Raw genomic sequence first — 23,798 nt, 5'->3', positions numbered from 1 at the left:
AAATAGTGCATGAAATGCTTTTTATCTGAAAGTGCACTTTCAGGGCAAGTTTGAATTGGGTGAGTTTTCATTGCATTGAGCTCCATTGATGGCAGGAGGAGTGGTGGCTGCAGTTGGAGGTCAAAGGTGACTGGAAGTAGAATGAAGAATTAGAATAAAGAGCGGGGTCACCTTAGTGAATTTTAAACATTATGCAGTTTAATCCATCAATATTTGTTTTCAGCTTTAATGAATCTATCTAACACTAAACTGATTTGTCCTGAATCCAAGGCAAGTACAGGTGCACAACCTTTTATCCGAAAGCCTTGGGACCAGACACTTGTCGGATTTCGGACATTTTCGGATTTCCGAATGGAAGATTTTTAGCGTAGATTAGGTAGGTAGCGCGGGCGGCTTGAAAAGTCTGGAGCAGCTGCCTCCTCCCCGGAGACCGGGAGAATCATTGCATAAATGTTAGTCAGTTAGTTTGGAGGGATTTTATGTGGTGGTGGTGGTGGAGTAGGGGTGAAGGGGGAAACTTTAATTCTTAGTCCCCTACCTGGTCGGCGACTCCCAACCTCGCGGAGCTGGGGGCTCCGTCCGGCCGCGGGCGGCGCCAGTTGGAGCTCCGACCCCGGCAGCTCTACCCCTGGATGCGCGGCTCCAAATCTAGCGACGCTCCGCGAATGTTGGGAGTCGGCGGCCACAGCGCTCCTGAGCTTGCCGCACGGCGACCCGGTAAGGCATTGCCCGCTCCCCGCTGGTATCCCAGCGCTGCGACGCCGCCGACTCCCGACATTCGCGGAGCTGGGGCGTCCGGCCGCGGGCGCTGGATTTGGAGCGCCTCGCAGCCAGGGGTAGAGTTGCCGGGGTCGGAGCTACAACCGGCGCCGCCCGCAGCCCCACTGGCCACAGCGCTGCGGAGCTTACTGCACGGCGACCCGGTAAGGCATTGACCGCTCCCCGCCTCTCCGACCAGGTAGGGGACTAAGAATTAAAGTTTACCCCTTCACATAAAAGCCCTCCAAACTAACTGACTAACATTTAAGCAATGATTTACAGATGTTTAAGCGTCTCCCGGTCTCCGGGGAGGAGGCAGCCGCTACAGTAGTACAGACCTGGGTTGACCGTGGGTCGTTTCGGGTCAAGTTTGGCGCCAAACGCGAGCTTTGGTGCGCAGACGACATCTGGAAAAAATGGCCGGTTTTCGGAGTTTTTCGGTTTCCGGAACTCTGGATAAAAGGTTGTGCACCTGTATTCTCCTGAAAGCGGATATATGGTATTTACACATTTTTCACTCCTCCATTCTTCAACTCAGTAAAACAATGCAGTCTCTGGGGGTTCAGTCTTGTTTTTTACACAATTTAACGATTGATAAATTCCTTGTTGCATTCTTTCTTTATCAATGCACAATTTTACCATGTGTTTGCTAAACTATGAAATAGAATGTATTTCATATTTCTGCAAGTTTCTTTGCTAATTCATTGTATTCTTGGATGTTCCATCGGATGTTTAACTCTTGAAGATAAATTGGAGAGCACTTAATAATTTGACACCAATTTTGTGTAATTTCACTTTTTGCAGAGGCACATTGCATAAAAAAAGAGTTTGAAAAGAACTTTGCCGTGGGGGACCTCTTCTTGCCTGTTACACCAATAAGACAGAAGAGTAAAAAACAATCCTTTTTAAAAATTTGATACACTTGCATAATGAGTCACCTTTTCTATACAAATGGGAATATTATCCTTTGGCCATATTGACAATTGACAATCATTTTACATAATAATTCTGTCAAGTGTTGCTATTTTAAATGAAATAGGTGAATGTAATTAGAAGGGACAAGTTTTAACCTGCCAACACATATCACTTCATAAATGATTTATTGAATAAATTATTTAATAAACTTCTTCAATAACAAACTAATTTATTCCATTTATGTAAAGGGATCGTAGTTTGCCATTTGGACAAGATTACTTTTTGTTCTGAGTATCCAAGAAATCTTTAGCTTCATTGATTTTGGATGCAAGATAAGGAGATCCACCTGCCAAATAAATAATGATTAAGTACTTTAAAATACAATAAAAAATTGAGAATTTGTTTGGTTTTCAAAGTATATCCTCACCTTTATCTGGGTGGTTAAGTACCATGATCCTCCTATGTGCCTCCCGGATCTTAATTTTGTTAGCTGTGGGGCTGTTAAGAAATTTAAAATCCTGTTAAGGACTACAACCCTTTTTCTGTCTTGTCAGTAACCGCATGACAATTTATTAATACGATGCAGAATTATCTAAATGTTGCTATTATATAAAATGCACCACGTGAATTGTCAATGTGTATGTAAAAGCATTCAGGATGTTGTCATAGACGGTGAAGATGGTTATCAAAAAATACAACGGAATCTTGATCAGCTAGGCAAGTGGGCTGAGGAATGGGAAATTGAGTTTTATGCAAATAAGTGAGGTGTTGCATTTTGGGAAATCAATAAAGGTAGGATCTTCACAATGAATGATAGGGCACTGAGGAGTGCTATGGAGTGGAGGGGTCTAGGAGTACAGGTACACGGGTCCCAGAAAGAGGTGCACAAGTGGAGAGGGTGGTAAAGAAAGTTTTGGTACATTGGCCATCAATCGGTGTTGGGATATTAAATTACGGTTGTACAAGGCATTGGTACGGTCGCATTTGGAGTATTGTGTTAAATTTTGGTCACCCAGCTACAGGAAGGATGTCATTCAGGTGGAAATAGTGCAGCGACTATTTATGAGGATGTTGCCAGGATTCGAGGGCCTGAGTTATAGGGAGAAGTTGGGCCGGTTGGGACTTTATACTTTCGAGTGCGGGATGCTAATGAGTGATCTTAGAGGTTTATAAAATCAATAGGGGAATAGATAGGTGAATGCACAAGAGACGTACCCACAATAGGAGAATCAAGAACCAGAGGACATCGGTTTAAGGTGTGGGAAATGTTTTAACTCAGAAGGTAGTGTTGATATGAAACAAGGAGGAGAGGTTAGGTAGGTACTATAACAGCATTAAAAAAAACGGACAAGTGCATGGATAGGAAAAGATTATTGGGATATGGACCAAATGTGGATAGGAGGGACTAACTATGATGGGGACCATTGGTTGGCATGCGTGGGTTGAGCTGAAAGGCCCATTTCTGTACTGTATGATTGAGACTGAACCCACATTGGTTAATATTTATTCCTTTTTCTAAGGGCATGTTGTGCTTGTGAATAAGCAAGAGCAACAAGTGGTTTTATTTAGCATACATCGTGACACTGTTCCCTGCAGGACTATATAATGAAAAACAGCATGCATGTCAAATTAATCCTGACCATAAAAAAAATTGATAATTTCATGATTATTTTGGTATTAAATACCTATGACCATAATGCCACCTTGTGCAGGACATTTTATCATAAAATACGAAGTATCATCTTACCTCACTCCCAGAATCAGAGTGGCCTCTCTTTTTGTCATCTTGGCTTCAAATCCACCCCTGTAGTATCCACTGAAAGCCTGAAATCACATTTCTAAGCAGTGATTAAAAACTAAAATAGTTTTGCATATTCGGCATTGCTGACAAAACAATGCACCATTCTTTAATATAAATTTGTGAACAGTGAGTAGAAGCTGAATAAAGTACTTGAAAAATATTCAGCAGCATTAGATGTCACACTCTTACAAAGCAGTTTGCTTTTTAAATAAAATGGTACACTTTGACTGGTCTGGGCCCAATAAGATCCCAGTTTTTAAATATTGGTTGGGTGTGAGCAATAATGAAAAGGACATATTAATTTCACAGACACGACAAGGGTAACATTTTCCCTTTAATAGCTGTAGTTTTTGTGCTCATACCTTTGAGACAGATGGAAAAGTGCCTAATTATACAAATAATGGTAAAGATGAACGAGTAACAAAAGGGTTGGCTGGAGACGTTGCAAATAGGAGACAAATGAAATCAGAGGTTACCATTTGAGAAAAGAAAATAACCTGAATGCTCAGTGTGAGGGAAAGGGCTGGAATGACTTAACCTCCAATTCAGCTTTGAGTTCACAAAATTATAATATGCTTCATAGGAAGTTGAGGCATTATTTCTTAAGCTTCCTTTGGAACCATGTAGAAGGTGGAATTGACATGGAATGAATAATTACAGGAAAATACAAGAAAATCACCCAATCTGCATTTGATTTCACAATGTAGAGGGGAATGTGGTTTACTAAACTGAAAATAGTACAAGCAAAGTGCTGCGTCACAAGAAGTATTTGGGTCCTTGGAAAGCAATGAGACAGATGAAAGAGTAGGTTACATCGGAAGGTACTATGAAAATGGAGAGAATACTGGAGATGGAGAAGTGACCCAAAGTACCCTTGAGAGAGTAACCCCTTCAGACAATGACCAGGTTGCTGAAGGTGTATGTGGAATGTACTGGTTGCAAATGTATCCCCTGAAATAAAGGCCAGGGAAGTGATGTTGCGATTAGGCCAGATGAAGTAACAGCAGGGATGGAAAGGGCATCAAAGGTGTGGAGAACGAAGAAACATGATTATAATCAGAAAAAGCAGAAAGGGAGGGTGGAAGGAAGAATTGAAATGAAACATGGACCGTTTACATATAGCACAGAGATGGACATTGTTCAGGACGACACAGAAGACTAAAGATAGACAAATTGCTGGAGTAACTCAACAGGGCGGACGGAAAACTTCAGACTCCACAGACTAAATGCTGCAATCCTGAGCAAAAATACTGCTGAAACAATTGGGTGGATCAAGCAGCATTTGTGGCGGCAAAGCGACAGTCAGTGGTTCAGATCAAGATCCTGCATCTGGACTGAGAATGTACAGGGGGAAATAGCCAGGATAAATATAAACAACTGAGATGGAACGTGGAAAGAACACGGGTTGTCGGTTACCTGAAACCGGAAAACCCAATGCTCATATTGTGTTGTGAATGGGTGTTGTACTTGTAGTTTGTATTTAGACTCACTGTGATAATGGAGAAGGTCGAGGACAAACTGGTCCACATGGGTATGGGAAAGGGACTTGAAGTAACATGCAACCAGAAGCTCAAGATGACCATTGCGCAAAGAGTACAGGTGCTCTGCAAACGGATGCCTCAGGCTATACACAGTCTCCCCAATGTAGAGGAAGCTTCAGTGAGAGCACTAAATACAGTAGATGAAGTTTGAGGAAATGCACCTGAAGGGTTGTTTAAATCACTAGATGGTAGTGTGGGATGATACCTACGGCTAAGTGTTGCATCTCCCAACAAACAGAGTGAGTGGTCCCTGCAGAAAGCAGAATGGTGCGGGAGAGGGGAAGATGTGAGTGGTGTTTGGACTCGTATAAGTTCCCATAGCAATATACATACTCCCATTTACATCTCACCAAAACAAAGATGAAGTTGTTTGTTGCAAGCACATATTCAGTGAGTTGAAGGAAGGCAATGGTAGAGGGGTGGGGGAGGTTGGTACACTATTCAAGGAACTGAAAAGGCCTCGGGTCAACCAGGTGTAGGATGATATAAGACATATAAGATGATATCAAAGAATTGGATGGCTATAGTGAAAATAAGCCATTTGGGTCACTAATTTTGCCAACCTTGTAGACTCATCCATTTAAACCCATTGTTTTCTCTTTGCCTGGAACCACTGCAAATTATTTTGCCTCATCTTAATCTAACACCCTTTTAAACATCAAGAATGTTCAAACCCAAGTGTATCAAAGGCATTTTCAAATCTGCTGGAACATACGTCCTGTCATGCTTTTATAGGGTATTGCAAATGAATAAACATTACATTTATGCCATCTATTTTCTTGTTAACATCATAAGCATTTGAGAGCAATCTTAATGCGAATCAGGTCAATGAAGATGAAGTAGAACCACTTGTATTTCCCTCATCAGGCTGCAATAGCAGGCCAGCCAGATCAGTCTTGTGGATTTTGGGAACTGTACAGAAACAGGCTCTACACGGTATGGAAACAGCGATCTGATGTACTATGGTCCACTGCTAGCTACAAAGGTGGTGACAAGGAACCAAATTTACATCTGGTGTTTACAGAGGAGTACACCCAGACAGGGTTTGGTATGATTAAAACTTTATTGGTGTAAAGACATGCTTCAGACTTTGATTTTAACCAGTTTAACCAAACAATATAAATACTAAACAATATAAAACAAACTAACCGATTTTGGCAGATTCTGAATGGTTTTTTTCAAAGCAGGTTCCATATGCTTCATGGCTTGAACAACATACCGGCCTAAAAGGGCAAAACAAAAACCCAGTCTTCATAAAAATGAGTGATGTAATATTCAGATAATTAAATTTGATTATAAAAAAAAAACCACTAATTCAGTTTCATTGAGAGATGACAGACTGACATTCCTTCCAGAGCTGTTGAATGCAGACAGAAAAAATGTGAATTGTTAAATTAGTTTTAATGGTGATGTAAAGTAATATTTTTTTGGAAAGTGAATGTTCCAGGTAGGGCTATTTTTTTGTAGAATCATAGAAAATTATCCAAATTTCCAAGCCTCTGGTTTACTCCTCTACCACCCTTTCAGTTCAGTTTATTGTCACGTGTACCGAGGTACAGCGAGTTCCACACCCCATGACCCTCTGGGTGAGGAAGAAAATTATTTGTTGTCTTTCATTCTTTTATCGATTCTTTAAATTGAGCCAAGAGTGTTTTATTGTCAAGTGTTCCAGATAGGACAATGAAATTCGTACTTGCACCAGCACAACAGAATATATAAAAATAGCATACTGTATAGTACATAAACATGGTACATTTATAGTGTCATAGTTTGACTCCCAAAGGAAATAGTTGCTTCTTTAATTGTCTTTAACAAACTCTGAACTATAACAGTCTATTGAACTTTATCTGTTTATTTATGTGTGTATATCTATGGTATATAGACACACAGAACTGTTCTGTATTATGCTTACAATATTCTGTTGTGCTGCAGCAAGCTAGAATTTCATTGTCTTATCTGGGACACATGACAAAAAACTCTCTTGACTCTAGTGCTCTTACAATTTTGTCCACCACAAGTCTCTTCTGAAAGGAAAATAACATGAATTACAAATCTGCAATGCTGGCAAAATCCTTAAACCTCCTTTGCACTTTCTCCAGTTCTAACACATCATTCCTACCCTGTGCTGACCCAAATTGCATACAGTACTTGGGCAGTAATAATAACTAGTGTTTAGTAAGACCTTAACAATCCCTACTCTTGCATTCAATGCCTTGGCTCAAAAAATAAAATCCTGTGTCTTTCTGGTCACCTTTTGGTCTCTGCATCTCAATATTCTGCTGTCTGCTATGTATTCTGTTTGGCTTGTTGCACCTCCCCAAATCCTTTACCTTGCACCTTTATGGATTAAATTGTACTTGCAGTTTACTGCCCAATTGATCATCTAAACTTTCACACCAACCAGATTTCATCCTCTTAAACTAGCAATGTTACAAAATTTTGAGATTTTAAAAATCAAGCCTGTAATTTATCCCATCAGATAAAGCATAAAGTACTTTAATTTGACACCTAATTCACTTTCATATCTCAAGTATTAAGAAAGTTATGGCCATTTTCATACTCGGAAATTTGCATCTTGTTCCCTATTGATTTTCTATGGACATAACAAAAAAGCTGTGATCGTGGACAGTCAAAAGCCCATAACTTTCTTAAAAATTAAGAGAACTGAATGAAATGTTCAGTTATCATAGATTGAAGCATTCTGAAACAAATATAAAACAATCTTACTTGGACGACCTGAAATTAAAGCATATAATTAGTTAGTTACCCAATTGTAGCTAATTCCAAACTTCAATTACTAGATCTAAACAGCTATCCATTTCTTAAGAAAAGATTAACATTTTTAAATAGCCTAAGTGTCCAAATAACATTCACAAAGAATTCACAATAAAACATGATTTTTAAATCTCATTTACATTAATTCATAGGCCAAATGGAAGGAATTTAGTGTTCAATTGCTGTAAATTAATGGCCATTTAAATCAGGTTTCGAGTGGGATCCTGTGGAACGCGCTGGTTTAGAACGTTCACATTGCGGTAGAATTGTACCCCATATGCGCAGAAAAATACTGCGGGATTTAATGGGGCCCCAAATTAGCTACTCGCAACATTAAACTTTGTATAAAGGGATCTTAAGAAGCCCTTTTTAATGTAAAAATAAACAACCTACCTTCCGTTGTCCCCTGTATGAGATCCGGCCTGTTGTCGGCGGTCGCGGGTTTAGAGGTTAATTTTTAACTTACTATAATAATTCAATAAACCCGTAAAATGTAAAAATAGCTCCAGCGAGCGAAACTCGAAGCGATTTTTCGTCAGCAACTTAGTAGGCTGAACAAGCTCGATTTGAACAGCCTAGGGAAAATCGCGTTTTAAACCCGCCCCCCTCTAAACGGCGCCATAATCGCACACACGGGCTGGGACAGATCTTCAGCGACGCTTAATGTAGGTTTTGCAACATACCTACTTAAACCACACTGCCAAATTCAGCAATTTCAGCTCCACCCTATCTGTAGCAACGTTACAAAATTTTGAGATTTAAAAAAATCAAGTTTGCAAGTTATCCCATCAGATAAAGCATAAAAAGAAGTTTAATTTGACACCTAATTCACTTTCATATCTTCAGTATTAAAAAAGTTATGGCCATTTTCATACTTGGAAATTAGCTTCTTGTTCCCTATTGCTTTTCCATTAACACAAAAGCTGTGATCGAGGACTTATAGCTTTCTTAAAAATTAAGAGAACTGAAAGAAATTTTCAGTTATTATAGATTGAAGCATTCTGAAACAAATATGAAACAATCTTACTTGGATGACCTGAAATTGGCGTATAATTAGTTAGTTACCCAATTGTAGCTAATTCCATAATTCAATTACTAGGTCTAAACATCTATCCATTTCTTAAGAAAAGATCAACATTTTTAAATAGCCTAAGTGTCCAAATAACATACACACAAAAATTCACAATATAATATGATTTTTAAATCTCATAGGCCAAATGAAAGGAATTTAGTGTTTAATACCTGCAAATTAATGGCCATTTAAAACATCTTGCGAGTGGGTTTTTCTGGAACGCGATCATATGGAACATTGCGGTTGCAGTGAATTGAACCCCATGTCGGCAGGAAAAATACTGCCGGTTCGGATGGGGTCCAAGTCACCTTCTCGCAACTTAAAATTTAGATTAAAGGGATCTTAAGAAGCACTTTTTAATGTAAAAATAAAAAGCGTACCTTGCCTCCTATGTCCCCTACGTGAGATCCGTCCCATTGTCGGCATTCGCGACTTTAGAAGATGATTTTTAATTTACTATAGCAATTAACTTAGTTTAAAAATAACTGCAGAGAACGAATGTCGCAGCGATTTTTCGTCAGCAACTAAACAGGCTGAACAACATCGATTTCAACAGCCTGGAGGAAACGGCGTTTTATACCCGCCCCCCTCTCAAAGGCGCCAAAGTCGCGCACACGGGCAGTGACAGAACTGCAGCGCCGCTGAAGGTAAGTTTTGCAACATATCTACTATCGGCCAATCTAAGCCCCCCTCAGCTGTATTCACCTATCATCTGCCAGGCTTTGTACCACCTTCTCCTTTCCAGCTTAATCCCCTCACTCCTTCCTACTCCAATCAACCTGAAGAAGGGTTCTGACACGAAATATAAATTATTTCGTCATTCCTACAGATTCTCTACCGAGTTCCTCCAGTACTTGGGTTTTTGCTCAAGATCTCAACATCTGCACTTTGTCACCAAAAAGAGAAAACTGTGGAATAGTCTTCCGATGATAAAAAACACCCAGTTACTATGTAATAGTAATGATGTCCCTACATATTTCCTCATCTAATTCCTGTTGACGGTCAGGGCGTTCTCAATTTCACCCATATATCCTCACTAGGCAATTTTCCCCCAGGAATGCTTTCCATCGGTACAGCCAAAATGTACACCCTGATCAAAAATGCAACTTCCCATCCTTTCTTGCCTCCCCATGTATCCCATCTGTAGCATTTGTACCCTGGAACATTGAGCTGCCCATGCAGTCTCTACATCAGCCATGTTTCTGTAATGGCTATAATATGTCAGTCCCAGATTACGATCCACGCCTGTGTTCATCCTTCTTACCTGTCAGGTCTCTTGCTTTGAAATTAATGCTCTCTAACCTTTGTATTACCCTCAACTTTCACATCTGAATCACGGCTACTTGGGTCCCATGCCTTGCAATGTGCGATTTGTATAAAATCTGACTTCTAATTCCTGCAGTCCAGGAAAAGCTGTCTGCGGACCTCGATACAGCAACAGGGATCACCATGCAGCACATATGTTTCCTCTTTTAAACAGTGAAATGAAGCTAAGGCTGGAGGTAAAAGTCACAGAACTGTAGTGAACATTGTGTAGACAGACTGTAGGCTTCCCTGGTTCATAATTTTGCGGGGTTTTTGCTTCACTTTGCTGGCAGGATGCAACTCCACAGGTAGCAATCACTTTAAGTATCTCATCGAAGAAAGTTATCCTTGGTTTAGCAGTGTGTAATCAAGCTATTTGATGAAGGACTTTACATACACCAGTGATGGATTAAAGCAAATTAAAGAAGTTTCTGGAGGAATGCGGAGTTCTGTAGTTTATAGATGAAGTTTCAGAGATATGGAGGATAACCCAGAGAGGAATTTGAACAGATAGATGAGACTTTTCAATGACATTGTTTCTAGTTATAAAGGTAAATTATTTTACATTGAACCATTAAGAATCATTTATTGAGCCATGTGTTTCAAGTGGCTTCTAGAAATCCTCACCATTTCAGAAGCAAGTTTAGTCAAGTCCATTCATTCCATGTGGCAACGTGATATTGCAAACCAGATAACAATAGACAATAGGTGAAGGGGTAGGCCATTCGGCCCTTCGAACCAGCACCGCCATTTAACGTGATCATGGCTGATCATCCCCAATCAGTACCCCGTTCCTACCTTCTCCCCATATCCCCTGACTCCGCTATCTATTTAGCTCTCTTGAAAGTATCCAGAGAACTGGCCTCGACTGCCCACAGGCAGAGAATTCCACAGACTCACAACTCTGTGAGAAAAAGTGTTTCCTCGTCTCTGTTCTAAACGGCTTACCTCTTATTCTTAAACTGTGGCCCCTGGTTCTGGACTCCCCCAACATCGAGAGCATGTTTCTTGCCTCTAGCGTGTCCAAACACTTAATAATCTTATATGTTTCAATAAGATTTCCTCTCATCCTTCTAAACTCCAGAGTATACAAGCCCAGCCACTCCATTCTTTCAGCATATGACAGTTCCGCCATCCTGGGAACTCCGTCAATAGCAAGAATGTCCTTCCGCAAATTAGGGGACCAAAACTGCACACAATACTCCAGGTGTGGCCTCACTAGGGCACTGTACAACTGCAGAAGGACCACTTTGCTCCAATACTCAACTTTAGACAACGGGCCTCAGTTCATTTCTCAGAAGTTTGTTGACTACATGAAGAACAGGTGTGTACCATCATAAAGTTACACCAAAGTGACCGCAAGCTAATGGAGAAGTGGAACGTCGGAACCAATCTCTAGAGAAGAGGTTGAGAATTGCCCAAGCAGAAGGCGAAGATTGGAAGGAGATGCCCTTATCATATGTGGCAGCGTACAGAGCTGCACCACACAGCAGAACAGGGAAGAGTCCGGCAGAATTGTTGTTTGGAAGGAAAACTGGACCAAGATACCATGGGTTACTGACATGGTAAATGATCAAGGTGAGAGATCATGATGCAGAAAAGAAAAAACCATCAAAGCTCTATGCAGACAGGAGATGAGGTGACAAACCATCAGGTGTGATGCCAGGACATGAGGTGCTAGTGAGGAGAGAAAGTTCAAGCAAAATGGACACACCCTTCTTTCCACAACCATTCACAGTGGTGGCCAGGCAAAGGAATACGGTGATGGTCCAATCGCCAGAAGGAGTCAAATATGTGATAGTCCAGGGACACTGCAAACTGAAGTTGAGACTGTGGGGGATCAGACTCAAGACTACGAAACTGATGCCAAGAATGCATGAGCCTGAGGAACAGACTATCCAAAACCATAATCGAGATTATGAACTGATGGAACAGGACATGACAGATCAGAATCCAGTACCAGTGCAAACAGAGGCAGTGGTCAGACCAAAACATCAGGCAAGACCACCCAAGAGATATGAGGACTATGAGATGTATTGACATGTGAATGTGATATGTTGCCAATGTAATGAATGCCATATCCAAAATGGTGTTGGAATGTTCATTTTACAATGTGATGATGTGGATATCCTTTTTGTTTGATAAGGAAGGGATGTCATGGTAACTGACGTCATATTTAAATGTATCACGTGTTACTATGAGTCAAAGGTCAGAGGACACATGTTGCCAGGATGTAAAGTAATTACTATTACTTTTTGCTTCCTGACGCAGAATTACTTTTGGACACAATTTGCCAACATCTCTTGGACCATTTTTAGTGCCCTTTATAAAAGGTGGTGGGGTGTCAGATCCTCGCCTTGATCGGAATGTAATAAACACTCTTCAAGGACACAACAAACGCTTTGTTTTATTCGTCCTTTACATCCTGGCAACGGCCTGAAAGCCGCTGTGAAAGTGGTGAAGGTTGAAGATGGTAGGCCTGGCCCTTTTGTGGCCAGGAATGTGGCAAAGGGCTGCAGCAGCTTCACTGGCCCTGGCCTGAGTGTCTGAAGAAGGGTCCTGATCCGAAACATCACCTATCCATGTTCTCCAGAGATACTGCCTGACCCACTCAGTTACTCCAACATTTTGTGGGGTTTTTTTTGTAAACCGGCATCTCTAGTTCCTTATTTCTATATTCTGTACTCAATATCTTGACTGATGAAGGCAAATGTACTGAAGCATTGGCTACCCTATCTACCGGTGATGCCACTTTCAGGGAACTATGTACCTGCACTCCTAGATCCCTCTGTGCCACAACACTCCCCCAGGACCCTGACATTCACTGTGAAGATCCTGCCGTTTTGACTTCATAAAATGCAACACCTCTCTTATCTGCATTAAACTCCATTGACCATTCCTCAGTCCACTTCCACAGCTGACCATGAACCTGCTGTACATTTTGATAACCATCTTAGCTATCTACGATACCACCCACTTTAGTTTCATCCGCAAACTTACTAATCATGCCTTGAACATTCTCATTCAAATTGTTGATATATACCACAAAACAGCAATGGGCCCAGCACCGATCCATCCCTAAGGCACACTGATGCCTCCAATCCGAAAATACAACCTTCCACCATCACCCTCTGCTTCCATGAAGCCAATTCTCTATGGAGTCGGCTGGCTCTTCCTCTCCCACACAATCTAACCTTTGAGAGAATACCACTGCGGAACCTTATCAAATGCCTTGCTGAAGTCCATACAGTCACTGTCAATCTTTTTGGTTACTTCTTCAAAAACTCAGATTCGTAAAATAGAACCCCCACATACAAAATCATACTGATTATCCCTAATCATCCCCGTCTATCCCATCTTATCCCTCAGAATACTCCCCAGTAACTAGCCCACGATAGATGTTAGGCTCCATGGTCTATAGTTCACGGGTTTTCCCTTTCAGCCCTCTGGCACCTCAACTGTGTCAAATGATAATTGGTATATCTCAGCCAGGGCTCCTGCAATTTCTTCTCTAACGTACCAGAGTGTCTTTGGATGTATCCCTCAGGCCTGGGAGATTTATCTACCTACATACACTTTAGGACGTCTAGTACCCTCTCGACCATCATATGGACAATCCCAAGTTCTCTTGTTTTCATGTCTTTCTCCAAGGTAAAAACAAGAGAAATACTCATTGAGGACCTTGTTCCATGCCCATTTCCTGTAGCTTCTCACTGAGATGACTGCTTTGGTTTCCGAGGGGTCCCATTCACTCTCTAGCTACCATCGTTCCCTTAATGTACTTGTACAATCTCTTTGCATTTTCCTTAATATTACCTGCAAGGGCTATTTCTTGTCCCCTTTTTGCCCCCTTCCCTCCCCTCCCCCATTTTCCTTGTTGGGTATGCTCCTCAGTTCATGAAACTCTTCCAGGGATACACATGATCCCAGCTGCTTACACTTGTTCCATGCCTCCTTTTCCTGACCAGAGCCTTAATTTCTCTCTAATGGGAATTACCAAGGAAACCTTCCTGAACACACGTGACATATTCCACCCTATCTAAGCTCTTGGCCCTATGGTCGTTCCAGTACATAGTGGGGAAGTTAAAATATGATGTCAAATAGTCTTTGAGTTGTGCCATCAAGATGATCATCAATAAAGTTTCCCCGACTTCCCACATCCAGCCCATGCCAATGCCCTAACTGCACTTAGACTAAAGAAGCCAAAACAAGGAAATTTCATTGTCTTGCTTTCTCGCACTGAATGGCCGCTCTGCTAGCGCCTGCCTTCCCTTTATATACCACTAACGGTAGTTACTCCCAGTTATAGCTGCTTTTTATATTTTTGCCTTTTAGCTGCTCAATCAATTGAAACTGGCTTGGCCTTACGCTGTTTTTTTGAATGCGTGTTCAAATTGTGAGTCTTTTCGCCATGGCATGAGGTTATCGCATCATATTGATTTGTATTAATAATGACGGACAGCCCTATTTTTTGTATTGAAAAATCAAAACCTCTTGTCAATCCATTTCAATTTTTACTGGCCAACTTATGCAGCTTCTGAGATTGTAAGATCCATTCATCCTTGTGATCTGCACTGGAAAACACACAAGAAATCTTAACGTAAACTGCATTGTCAACAGGTTGGTAGAGCCGATTCATTTGTATAAAGGAATTGGATACAAATTTTAACCAACCTTTTACAGGCCTGTGGAAAAAGCAGTAAACTGGGACTATCTTGTGAATTTTACCAATAATCTTCCACAATCACAATATCAATCAGTGCTGTATCATCCCGGGACTGCCCTCTCTACCTTATGTATGTTTCATCCAGCTCAAAGTGGGAAATCCTGAAGTTATATAGTTGAGACACAATCTTTAACCCAAATAAGCAAATACAATTTATTCCATGATTTTTTATGACAATTTTAACTCTCTATATAACATGTTAATTCATGCCACAACATGATTGTAATGAATAATTATAAGGAATCAAATGTGCAAGTGTAGGAAAATGTATTTTTTCATTATTTTTGTCATGGAAAAATCAACATCCACACTTTCTTACCATTCTACCATTTCTTACTAAATCTACCATTGAGATTAAAACTGTTAAATAACATAATAGTTTCAATACAAACCTGCAAATGCTGCAGCCGCAACTGTCAGGCCAACTGCTACCATTGTGCTTGCCTAGAAACAGAATAAGAGCTTTATTACACATCCTTTAAACAAGTGTGGCTTTCGCTTACATGTGCTCAGGGCAAATCACAGCAGTTATCACACAGAAACGTCTTAAAAATGTCTCCAAATTATGCACTTTGCAGCCAACACAAACTGCACAAAACCAGCTTATCATCCGCTATAACAACCTGTTATGTCACAGTTGCAATGCCATATCTGCTTCAATGGAGGCTTCATTCCTTTTTCCAGAACATGATGCACGAAGTAAACACATTTAAGGAAGCATTCGGGCTTCCCAAGGAAACATTCAGGTTCCAAAATTGTTTCTGAAACAGCTCCACTAATGGAAACAACACTTAATGAAGGTTATGAACAAGGATGATGACTACATAGAAACTGCTGCTCCGGAGGAAGGGCTAGAAATAAGATCAGTGGCATCTTTATCTTCATCAAATAATCAGGACGCTCATTAGTAGCATCCAGTGCTAGCTTAGCCCTAGCCAAAGCCCGTGCTCATAGGCCATTCTCACGTTGCGAGTTGAGACAAGAGGTACCCCGAGTGAAAGACTCGTGGTTGTGTACGAGATTGCAAGTGCATGATCAAGTGTTTAACCGAGTTCCCACAGGTATGACAAGTTTGCCGTTTACTTGTCATTTCTGCGATGTTCCAAGTTCGTCTCCCGAGTTCCTCTTGAGCCAATCCTGATTGAAGATTTGTTTTAATAAGCAACAGTGTTAAAGAAGACCTCTCCATCCTGTTTAAAGATATAATTCAGAGCGGCCGCATCTATTGATGTGACCTACAAAAGGAAAATGCGCACCATCCAGTGCCAGAGCAGTTATACTTATGATTTGTTTGAAACATACAGGTTTGATATGTTTTAATTGAATTTACTGCCATGTCTACACACTGGAGATGGGAGATTAAATCTTTGAATGTGGACGGATGTGCACATCAGATTGTTGTGAGACGGAGCTCAGGGTTCGCCTCCTGAGTTGCTTCGGTGCCCCGGCGTGAGTTGAGATAGAGAGAGGTTGGGGGGGGGACATGGCTGGGGTGACACGGCTCTTGGGTTAGGCTGGGATCATTCTCTGCGGGGTGATCTTAGTGCGGGAGACAAGTGTAGGATAGGTGTACTGACTGTGTGGGCAGAACTTTGGAAGTGATTGCCCACCAGTCTCAAAAGCCGCTGTGTCTCCCTGTCCCTGGGATAGCAGGGGGTGACCAAACAGCACAATACCCCCCCTCCCCCTCCACGCCAACACGAAGGGCAACGATCCCAAGGCTTTAGCGTCAGAAACAGCGGGCAGGCGACAATCACCTGCCATTGCGCGAGAGAGATCATGCACTGTTGTAGGTCTCCTTTGCATGTCGGTGTTTCTGTCTTTCTCCACTCATTGTTGGCCCTATCTATCACCACCCCCACCTACAACCCTCTGCTTCTCGGCCATGTGTGTGACCCCTTCCCTCCCCTCTCCAGCTCCCCGCCCATTGCACCGGCGCGGGGGCTTTGCACAGTCTTCACGTTGACGATGCCAGCAGCACCGGGGCAGGCGCTCCCTTCAGTTTCCCAGGGGGTCGGGACGGGACTGGAGTTGGGAGGGAAAGGTGGGGGGGTGGGATGGGTTAGGTGAGCAGGAGAGTGGGGTTGTTTGCAGTTGCAGGGGGAGGGGGCAAGGGCGGTACAGTTCCCAGTCTCAGCTCCTGTCCAGGGGGGTGGCCGGAGACGTCAGGACCAACGGGACACCGACCCCCAGGCCCACTGCAAGCACGGAGAACCCAGAGGCCAACAGCCAACAGCAACTCCAGCCCAGCCCCGCTCCAACTCCAGAGGAATCCGCTCCCCGATGGGCCGCCACGGTGACAAGTGGCAGTTCGCCCACAGCCCGAGTTGCGCCCCCTCATCCGCCACCCCAAGAACAAGACGTACCTTGCACACCATCAGCTTCTGCCCCTACGGGGAGCGTGTTCCTCTGGGGTTGGAGCGGGGCTGGGCTGGAGTTGCTATGGGTCTCTGGGATCTCCGTGCTTGCAGTGGGGAGCTGGAGAGGGGAGGGAAGGGGTCACATACACGGCCGAGAAGCAGAGGGGTGTAGGTGGGGGTGGTGATAGATAGGGCCAACAATCAGTGGAGAAAAACAGAAAATCCGACGTGCAAAGGAGACCTATAACAGTGCATGATTTCTCTCTCGTTATGGCAGATGATTGTCACTGGGAAACTGAAGGGATCCACAATCTGCCGCTGCCTGCCCGCTGAGTTAAAGAGTTCCCACGGTAGAATCATGATACACTAAGGTAAACGCACGGGCCACTACGTTATTACAACGAGTTAAAATGTTTCAATTCTTAACCACAAGAGTAAAATTGACTCGTGGAAAATTCCAAACATGTTTGATTTTTTGCAAGAGTCGACAAGTTACACGAGTACCTGCCGTTAGCGCCACGATGCACTACGTTGCGTCCACGAATGCTGTACGCTAATCGTACGTTATTACCACGAGGTTTAACTCGGGTTACCTCTCGTGTCAACTCGCAACGTGAGAATGGCCTTTCAGGCAGGCGCAGCTAAAGCTAGAGCTTCTTACCTGAAAAGAGAACTGGATTTAAAGATATAAAAGACAAAACTGGAAGCCAAGCTAGAAGCTATAAAAGTTCAGAAAGAAGTAGAAGCTGCTCAAACTGAGGTTGATGTTATGGAGGCAGCTGTTACACAACTGGGCCTACCTGCAGCATATTTCAAAGATACGGAATCCCCTTCACAACCAGAGAATTCACTGCAGCGCACCAGTGAGTATGTAGCACAACAATCAAAAGTAACCTTCAGAAGAAATGAAGATGAGATAGATGCTACGTGTCACACAGACCAAACTAGTAAAGAACCTCACCTGAGCAGTTGAGAACAAGATGGGAAATCTCTGGTAGACCGTGTTTACTCTGGTCATAGTGAAGCTGAAAAGCGATCCAGCTCTCCGCTCCGTGACACCAGACCGTCCTACAGCGGAGCTGAAAAGCGCTCCAGGTCTCCTTTCCGGAATGTGAGGCCATCCTACAGCAGAGAGAGACAGCGCTCTAACTCTCCACGCTGAGATGCAAGGTCTTCCTATGGAAGAGACGACCTAGCTACCTAGCCTGGAAAGCTAGCTTTTTCAGCGCCACTGCAGACCTAGGACCTACACTTCATGCTGCTTCGGAAAAGCAACCGAGAGTTATGGATGTAGTCCATCCAGCCCATCATACTGACTCTCCATCAGTGCCTCCTTCTACACTTCACGCTGCTTCGGGAAAGGAGCAAACATAATCAGAGACTTTCCCATCCTGGTCATTCCTTCTTATCCTCACTCCCATCAGGCAAAATATATAGAAACAAAAGGGCGCATCATCAGACTCAGGGGAGGCTTCTTCCCCTCTGTTATCAGGCGTCTGAATGGTCATTCAATCAGCTGGGATACAGTCCAATTCTCCTCTACCTCATTGTGGATATTGGGCTTTGTCTCTATGCTACAATGCTGAGAACTATATTCTCCATTCTGTTGTTGTTTGTCCTTCGTAATCGAAGAAGACCATGACTTCAGTGTTTTTGTTTGTGGGTCCGGAGGTGACTGGTGAGACTGATCCAGGCCCGGAAGGTTCGCCCGCATATGGGACACAGTTGGGTGGCGCTGCAGTAGAAGTTGAAGTGGCTCGAGCCTTGTGCGCGGCGCGTTTCCTCTGAGCTTCTGCGGTGCGCTTCTTCTCAGCTGCACGCGTTCCTGTGGTGATCTTGCTTCACCAAGTTGGGCAGTCCCGAGCAAGCGACTCCCAACTATTGAGATTGATGTTAAGATCTTTGAGGGACATTTTGAGGCTGTCTTTGAAGCGTTTCTTCTGCCCCCCAACTGAGCGCTTGCCTTGACACAGTTCTCCGTACAACAGCTGTTTTGGTAGCTGACGGTCTGGCATTCGGATGACATGGCCAGCCCATCTAGCTTTGGCTTTGTGAAGGAGGCTGTAGACACTGGGGATGCCGGCCCGTTGCAGGACTTCCGAGTCCGGGATTTTGTCCTGCCGCCTAATGTGGAGGAGTCTGCGGAGACAGCTTAAGTGAAAGTGGTTGAGCTGCTTGGCGTGTCTGCTGTAGACAGTCCAGGTCTCACAGGCACAGAGGAGGGTAGTGAAAACTACTGCACGGTAGACCTTCATCTTGGTGAGAATGCAGAGTCCTCTCCTCTCCCAAACATTTTCACGAAGTCTACCGAAGACAGCGCTGGCCTTGAAGATCTTGTTATTGAGCTCTGCATCTATGTTCAGTGCTCGTGAGAGTGTGCTGCCAAGATAGGTGAATTGTCGACTGCCAGTGGGTTCTGCCCCTTTACGGTGATGTGTGGCTCTTGGTAGTGCTTTTCAGGCGCAGGCTGCTAGATAACTTCAGTCTTTTTAGTGCTGATGGTGAGACCCAAGTTGTCACAGGCTCATGAGAGGCAGTCTATATCGTGCTGCATCTTCTGCTCTGCGCTGGTGTTGAGGGCGCAGTCATCAGCGAATAAGAAGTCTCTGATGACGGTCTCCTTCACCTTTGCAACAGCCTGTAGGCGCCTGAGGTTGAACATTTCTCTTTGCTCTATCTATAGGGTGATTTCACGAAAGGTCACTGGAGCATAGATCCGCACCCACGTGACCGAAAATTTAAAGTGGAGTACATGCGATACTTCCGGTACATGTTAGTGAATGGGAAAACACGTACTTTCACACCCGTTAAAAGCATCGAAAACGGCCAGTTTTTGAGCTGCAATTTACTATGCCAGTCAGGGTGACCGTGAGGCACAACTACCTAAATTTACAGTCCAAAAAAAAGATAGAAACTAAGGTAAATTCAAGAGGGAGCTGAAGGTGCAAATCCAGCGGAAGTGATCAGCGGACATTTGTCGTGGAGATTTAAAGATCCAAAATATCGGGAATTATCGCGTTTGCTCGCTGCATTTCATCAAAAGTAAGGCATTATTGACTTTTTTTATTTTTCTTCATTTGTTATATGAAAAGTTTTAAAAGTGAAAAATCCGTCAGTAAAATTGCAAAATCGCCCATGGTTCTCAGGTGGGTTTTAGCATGCAAAATGAAAACGCTTCTGAAGTTACATTTACCATTTAAATAATCGTAAACTATCAATGCGTTTTGAAATAAATTTTCCTCAGATGCAAGCTAAGGAATGGGATAATTGTCAGCTGTTAGTTGGACAAAATCAGGACATTTTATTATTTGCCAAAATATATTTCTCAATGTTTCTTGTTTAAAGCCTGCACATTCACCCAAACTGCTTATTTATTATTTATTTATTTATTTATCCGTTTTTTTATTTATTTATTTATTTATTTATTTATCATCTAATAACAGACAAGCCTGCAGCATGGAATGATGTCAACAATCCTGATTTTGGCAAATAATAAAATGTCCTAATTTTGTCCAACTAAAAGCTGACAATTATCCCATTCCTTAGCTTGCATCTGAGGAAAATTTATTTCAAAACGCATTGATAGTTTACGATTATTTAAATGGTAAATGTAGCTTCAGAAGCGTTTTCATTTTGCATGTTAAAACCCACCTGAGAACCATGGGCGATTTTGCAATTTTACTGACGGATTTTTCACTTTTAAAACTTTTCATATAACAAATGAATAAAGATAAAAAAAGTCAATAATGCCTTACTTTTGATGAAATGCAGCGAGCAAACGCGATAATTCCCGATATTTTGGATCTTTAAATCACCACGACAAATGTCCGCTGATCACTTCCGCTGGTTTTGCACCTTCAGCTCCCTCTTGAATTTACCTTAGTTTCTATCTTTTTTTTGGACTGTAAATTTAGGTAGCTGTGCCTCACGGTCACCCCGACTGGCACAGTAAATTGCAACTCAAAAACTGGCCATTTTCGATGTTTTTAACGGGTGTGAAAGTGCGTGTTTTCCCATTCACTAACATGTACCGGAAGTATCGCATGTACTCCACTTTAAATTTTCGGTCACATGGGTGCGGATCTACGCTCCAGTGACCTTTCGTAAAATCACCCTATTGCATTTTAGTTTGGCTAATTGTATTTATGTATAATATTATCTGATCCTATTGGATATCAAGCAAAACAAAACTTTTCACTGTATATCGACAAACTTGACAATAATAACCTAAATCTGAAGGGCAACAATCAAGCAATCTGTGGCATTTGACAGGCCACCTTGGCGCGAGCCAGCTGACACATGTGCTAAATACCAAGACAACCAAAAGCACAATAATCGTGTATTATCCTGGAAACTGTGCTGAAGCATAAATGAGCAAGCTCTCGGCAGCTGAGAGCTTTCAATGCACTTCACTAAACAAAAATAACGTTGTTATATAGAACAATATTACACAGAACAATAATGTATATTGTACAGAACTAATGTTTATACCGGATTCAGTCACTTACCATATTGAACTAAAGGCAGATTATTATTATTATTATCTTCAATTACAAAGGACATAGACAGTACAGTGGCATCTCCCCCAATTGCTATAGGATCTTTGGTGCTGATCGAAGCTGCAATCAAGCAACCTGCTACCTGAAGTCAGGGATTTGCCGTGAGGCAAATTGCTGTCGCGAAACGTTGTGACGGCCGGGGGCTGGCCGTTCCGCTTTGTCTCTCGCTTGGTGATTGGTCCGCTCCTCTGAACCGTTTTCCCTTTGTCTCCTGTTCAGTGATTGGGTCAGCTCCTCCGAACCGGCTGTTGAGTGGCCGTTTTCCTTCGTCTCTCGATCGGTGATTGGTCAGCTCCTCACGAGGCGGCCGGTTTGTCTCTCGCTCGCTGATTGGTCGGCTCCTCCCCGAGGCGGCCGTGCACGAGAGTCCCGCCTCGCACGGTCGGGCTGTTGTGCGTCAACTGCCAACCAACTGCTCGAGCCGAGTTCCGCTCCATCATCTTTGCTGCCAACCGCCACTCAATAAGAGGGCAGAGTAAAGCTGAGTTAAAAAAGTATATTTTGAAATTTAAAAAAAGTTGAGTTACTGTAGCATTTTAAACCAGCATCAACTGCAATTCCTTCCCACACAGAGTAAAGCTGACGGCGGTAGCTTGTCTCGGTAAGGGATCAAAACCGTAGGTGGCGTTTATGTGTTTATTGGGAAACAATATTTAACGTTTCAACTTCTGAGGTAACAAACAGGTGGAGTTTATTGTCAAATACACAAGTACTACGAGGCATAGGTACAAACAGCCTGAAGAAGGGAAACGTCACCTACTCATTCTCTCCAGAGACGCCAGCATTTTGTGTCCATCTTCGGTGCAAACCAGCATCTGCTGTTCCTACATATACCATGTATAGGAATGTTACAAAATTTTGAGATTTTAAAAATCAAGCCTGTAATTTATCCCATCATGTAAAGCATAAAGTACTTTAATTTGATACCTAATTCACTTTCATATCTTCAGTATTAAAAAAGATATGGCCATTTTCATACTCGGAAATTAGCATCTTGTTCCCTATTGCTTTTCCATTGACTTAACAAAAGCTGTGATCAAGGACAGTCAAAAGCCCATAACTTTCTTAAAAATTAAGAGAACTGAATGAAAGTTTCAGTTATTATAGATTGAAGCATTCTGAAACAAATATGAAACATCTTACTTGGATGGCCTGAAATTAAAGCATATAATTAGTTAGTTACCTAATTGTAGCTAATTACAAAATGGATCGTTGTGATAGAAATAGTAATAAACACCGAGACTGCCTTGAAAATTCCAAAATGTGATATTCTCAAGATCAAAACTTTAATATTATTGTATTATATGCTGTAAGTCCGTAACAGATAGGCAAATAAATTACAATTTATAGCAAAATACCAAGTCTTTATGGAGAAGATCAGTTGCTAGCTGGTACATTGGCATATCATAATCAGTAGGATCATCATACTCCTCAGATTGTAACCAATAAGCAACTCTGTACACCTTGTTTTTCATCAACTTTTCTATTTTGGCATTGTAAACTACCAAGAGTTTTTGCTCTTCAAACCACGCATGACATGCCTTTCAGCCCACTACTTTCCCATTAAGAATGTCCTGTAGATCATCACATTTGGAGGTCCAAATTCGGATAATCTCTACGAATGCTGTCTCAATTAGTCTCTTTTCCTGGGCATTTGGATTGACAATTTGCATTTCTTCTTCGGAGACATCTGTTTAAAATGTAAAGAAAAAAACCCACTGAACAGCATTAACAGAAACAAGTTATTATTTGCAGTTTTAGAAAAAAGGTAGAAATGATAAAGTTAAACGCTAAAACAAATAGTAAATACTCAACAAAAAATTCATATTCATCAGTTTCATCAAATCAATTAAATTTGTCTGATCAGTTAAATTTATCCAAATTCAATTACTAGATCTAAACCTATTTTATCTTAAGAATAGGCTAAAAAATTTAAATAGCTGAAGTATCCAAATAACAAATAACAAACTGATCCCATTCATACA

The 23,798-nt window shown here is 42.1% G+C and overlaps 1 protein-coding gene across 1 annotated transcript; it reads right to left on the bottom strand.

Moving 5' to 3' along the window:
• Positions 1-1,842: 1,842 nt before the first annotated feature.
• dnajc19 (DnaJ (Hsp40) homolog, subfamily C, member 19) lies at positions 1,843-21,932 on the bottom strand. Its single transcript, XM_055645398.1, has 6 exons — positions 21,763-21,932; positions 15,287-15,338; positions 6,166-6,239; positions 3,422-3,498; positions 2,102-2,172; positions 1,843-2,020 (listed from the first exon to the last, which is right to left on the bottom strand). The coding sequence occupies exons 1-6, from the start codon at positions 21,763-21,765 to the stop codon at positions 1,950-1,952; spliced, it is 348 nt and encodes a 115-aa protein (XP_055501373.1). The 5' UTR covers positions 21,766-21,932; the 3' UTR covers positions 1,843-1,949.
• Positions 21,933-23,798: the final 1,866 nt, after the last annotated feature.

This window comes from Leucoraja erinacea, chromosome 14, assembly GCF_028641065.1.
Source record: "Leucoraja erinacea ecotype New England chromosome 14, Leri_hhj_1, whole genome shotgun sequence".
In the NCBI taxonomy this organism is placed as follows: domain Eukaryota; kingdom Metazoa; phylum Chordata; class Chondrichthyes; order Rajiformes; family Rajidae; genus Leucoraja; species Leucoraja erinaceus.
Note: the sequence above shows the minus strand (reverse complement) of the source record. Positions and strands in the feature narration are given on the sequence as shown.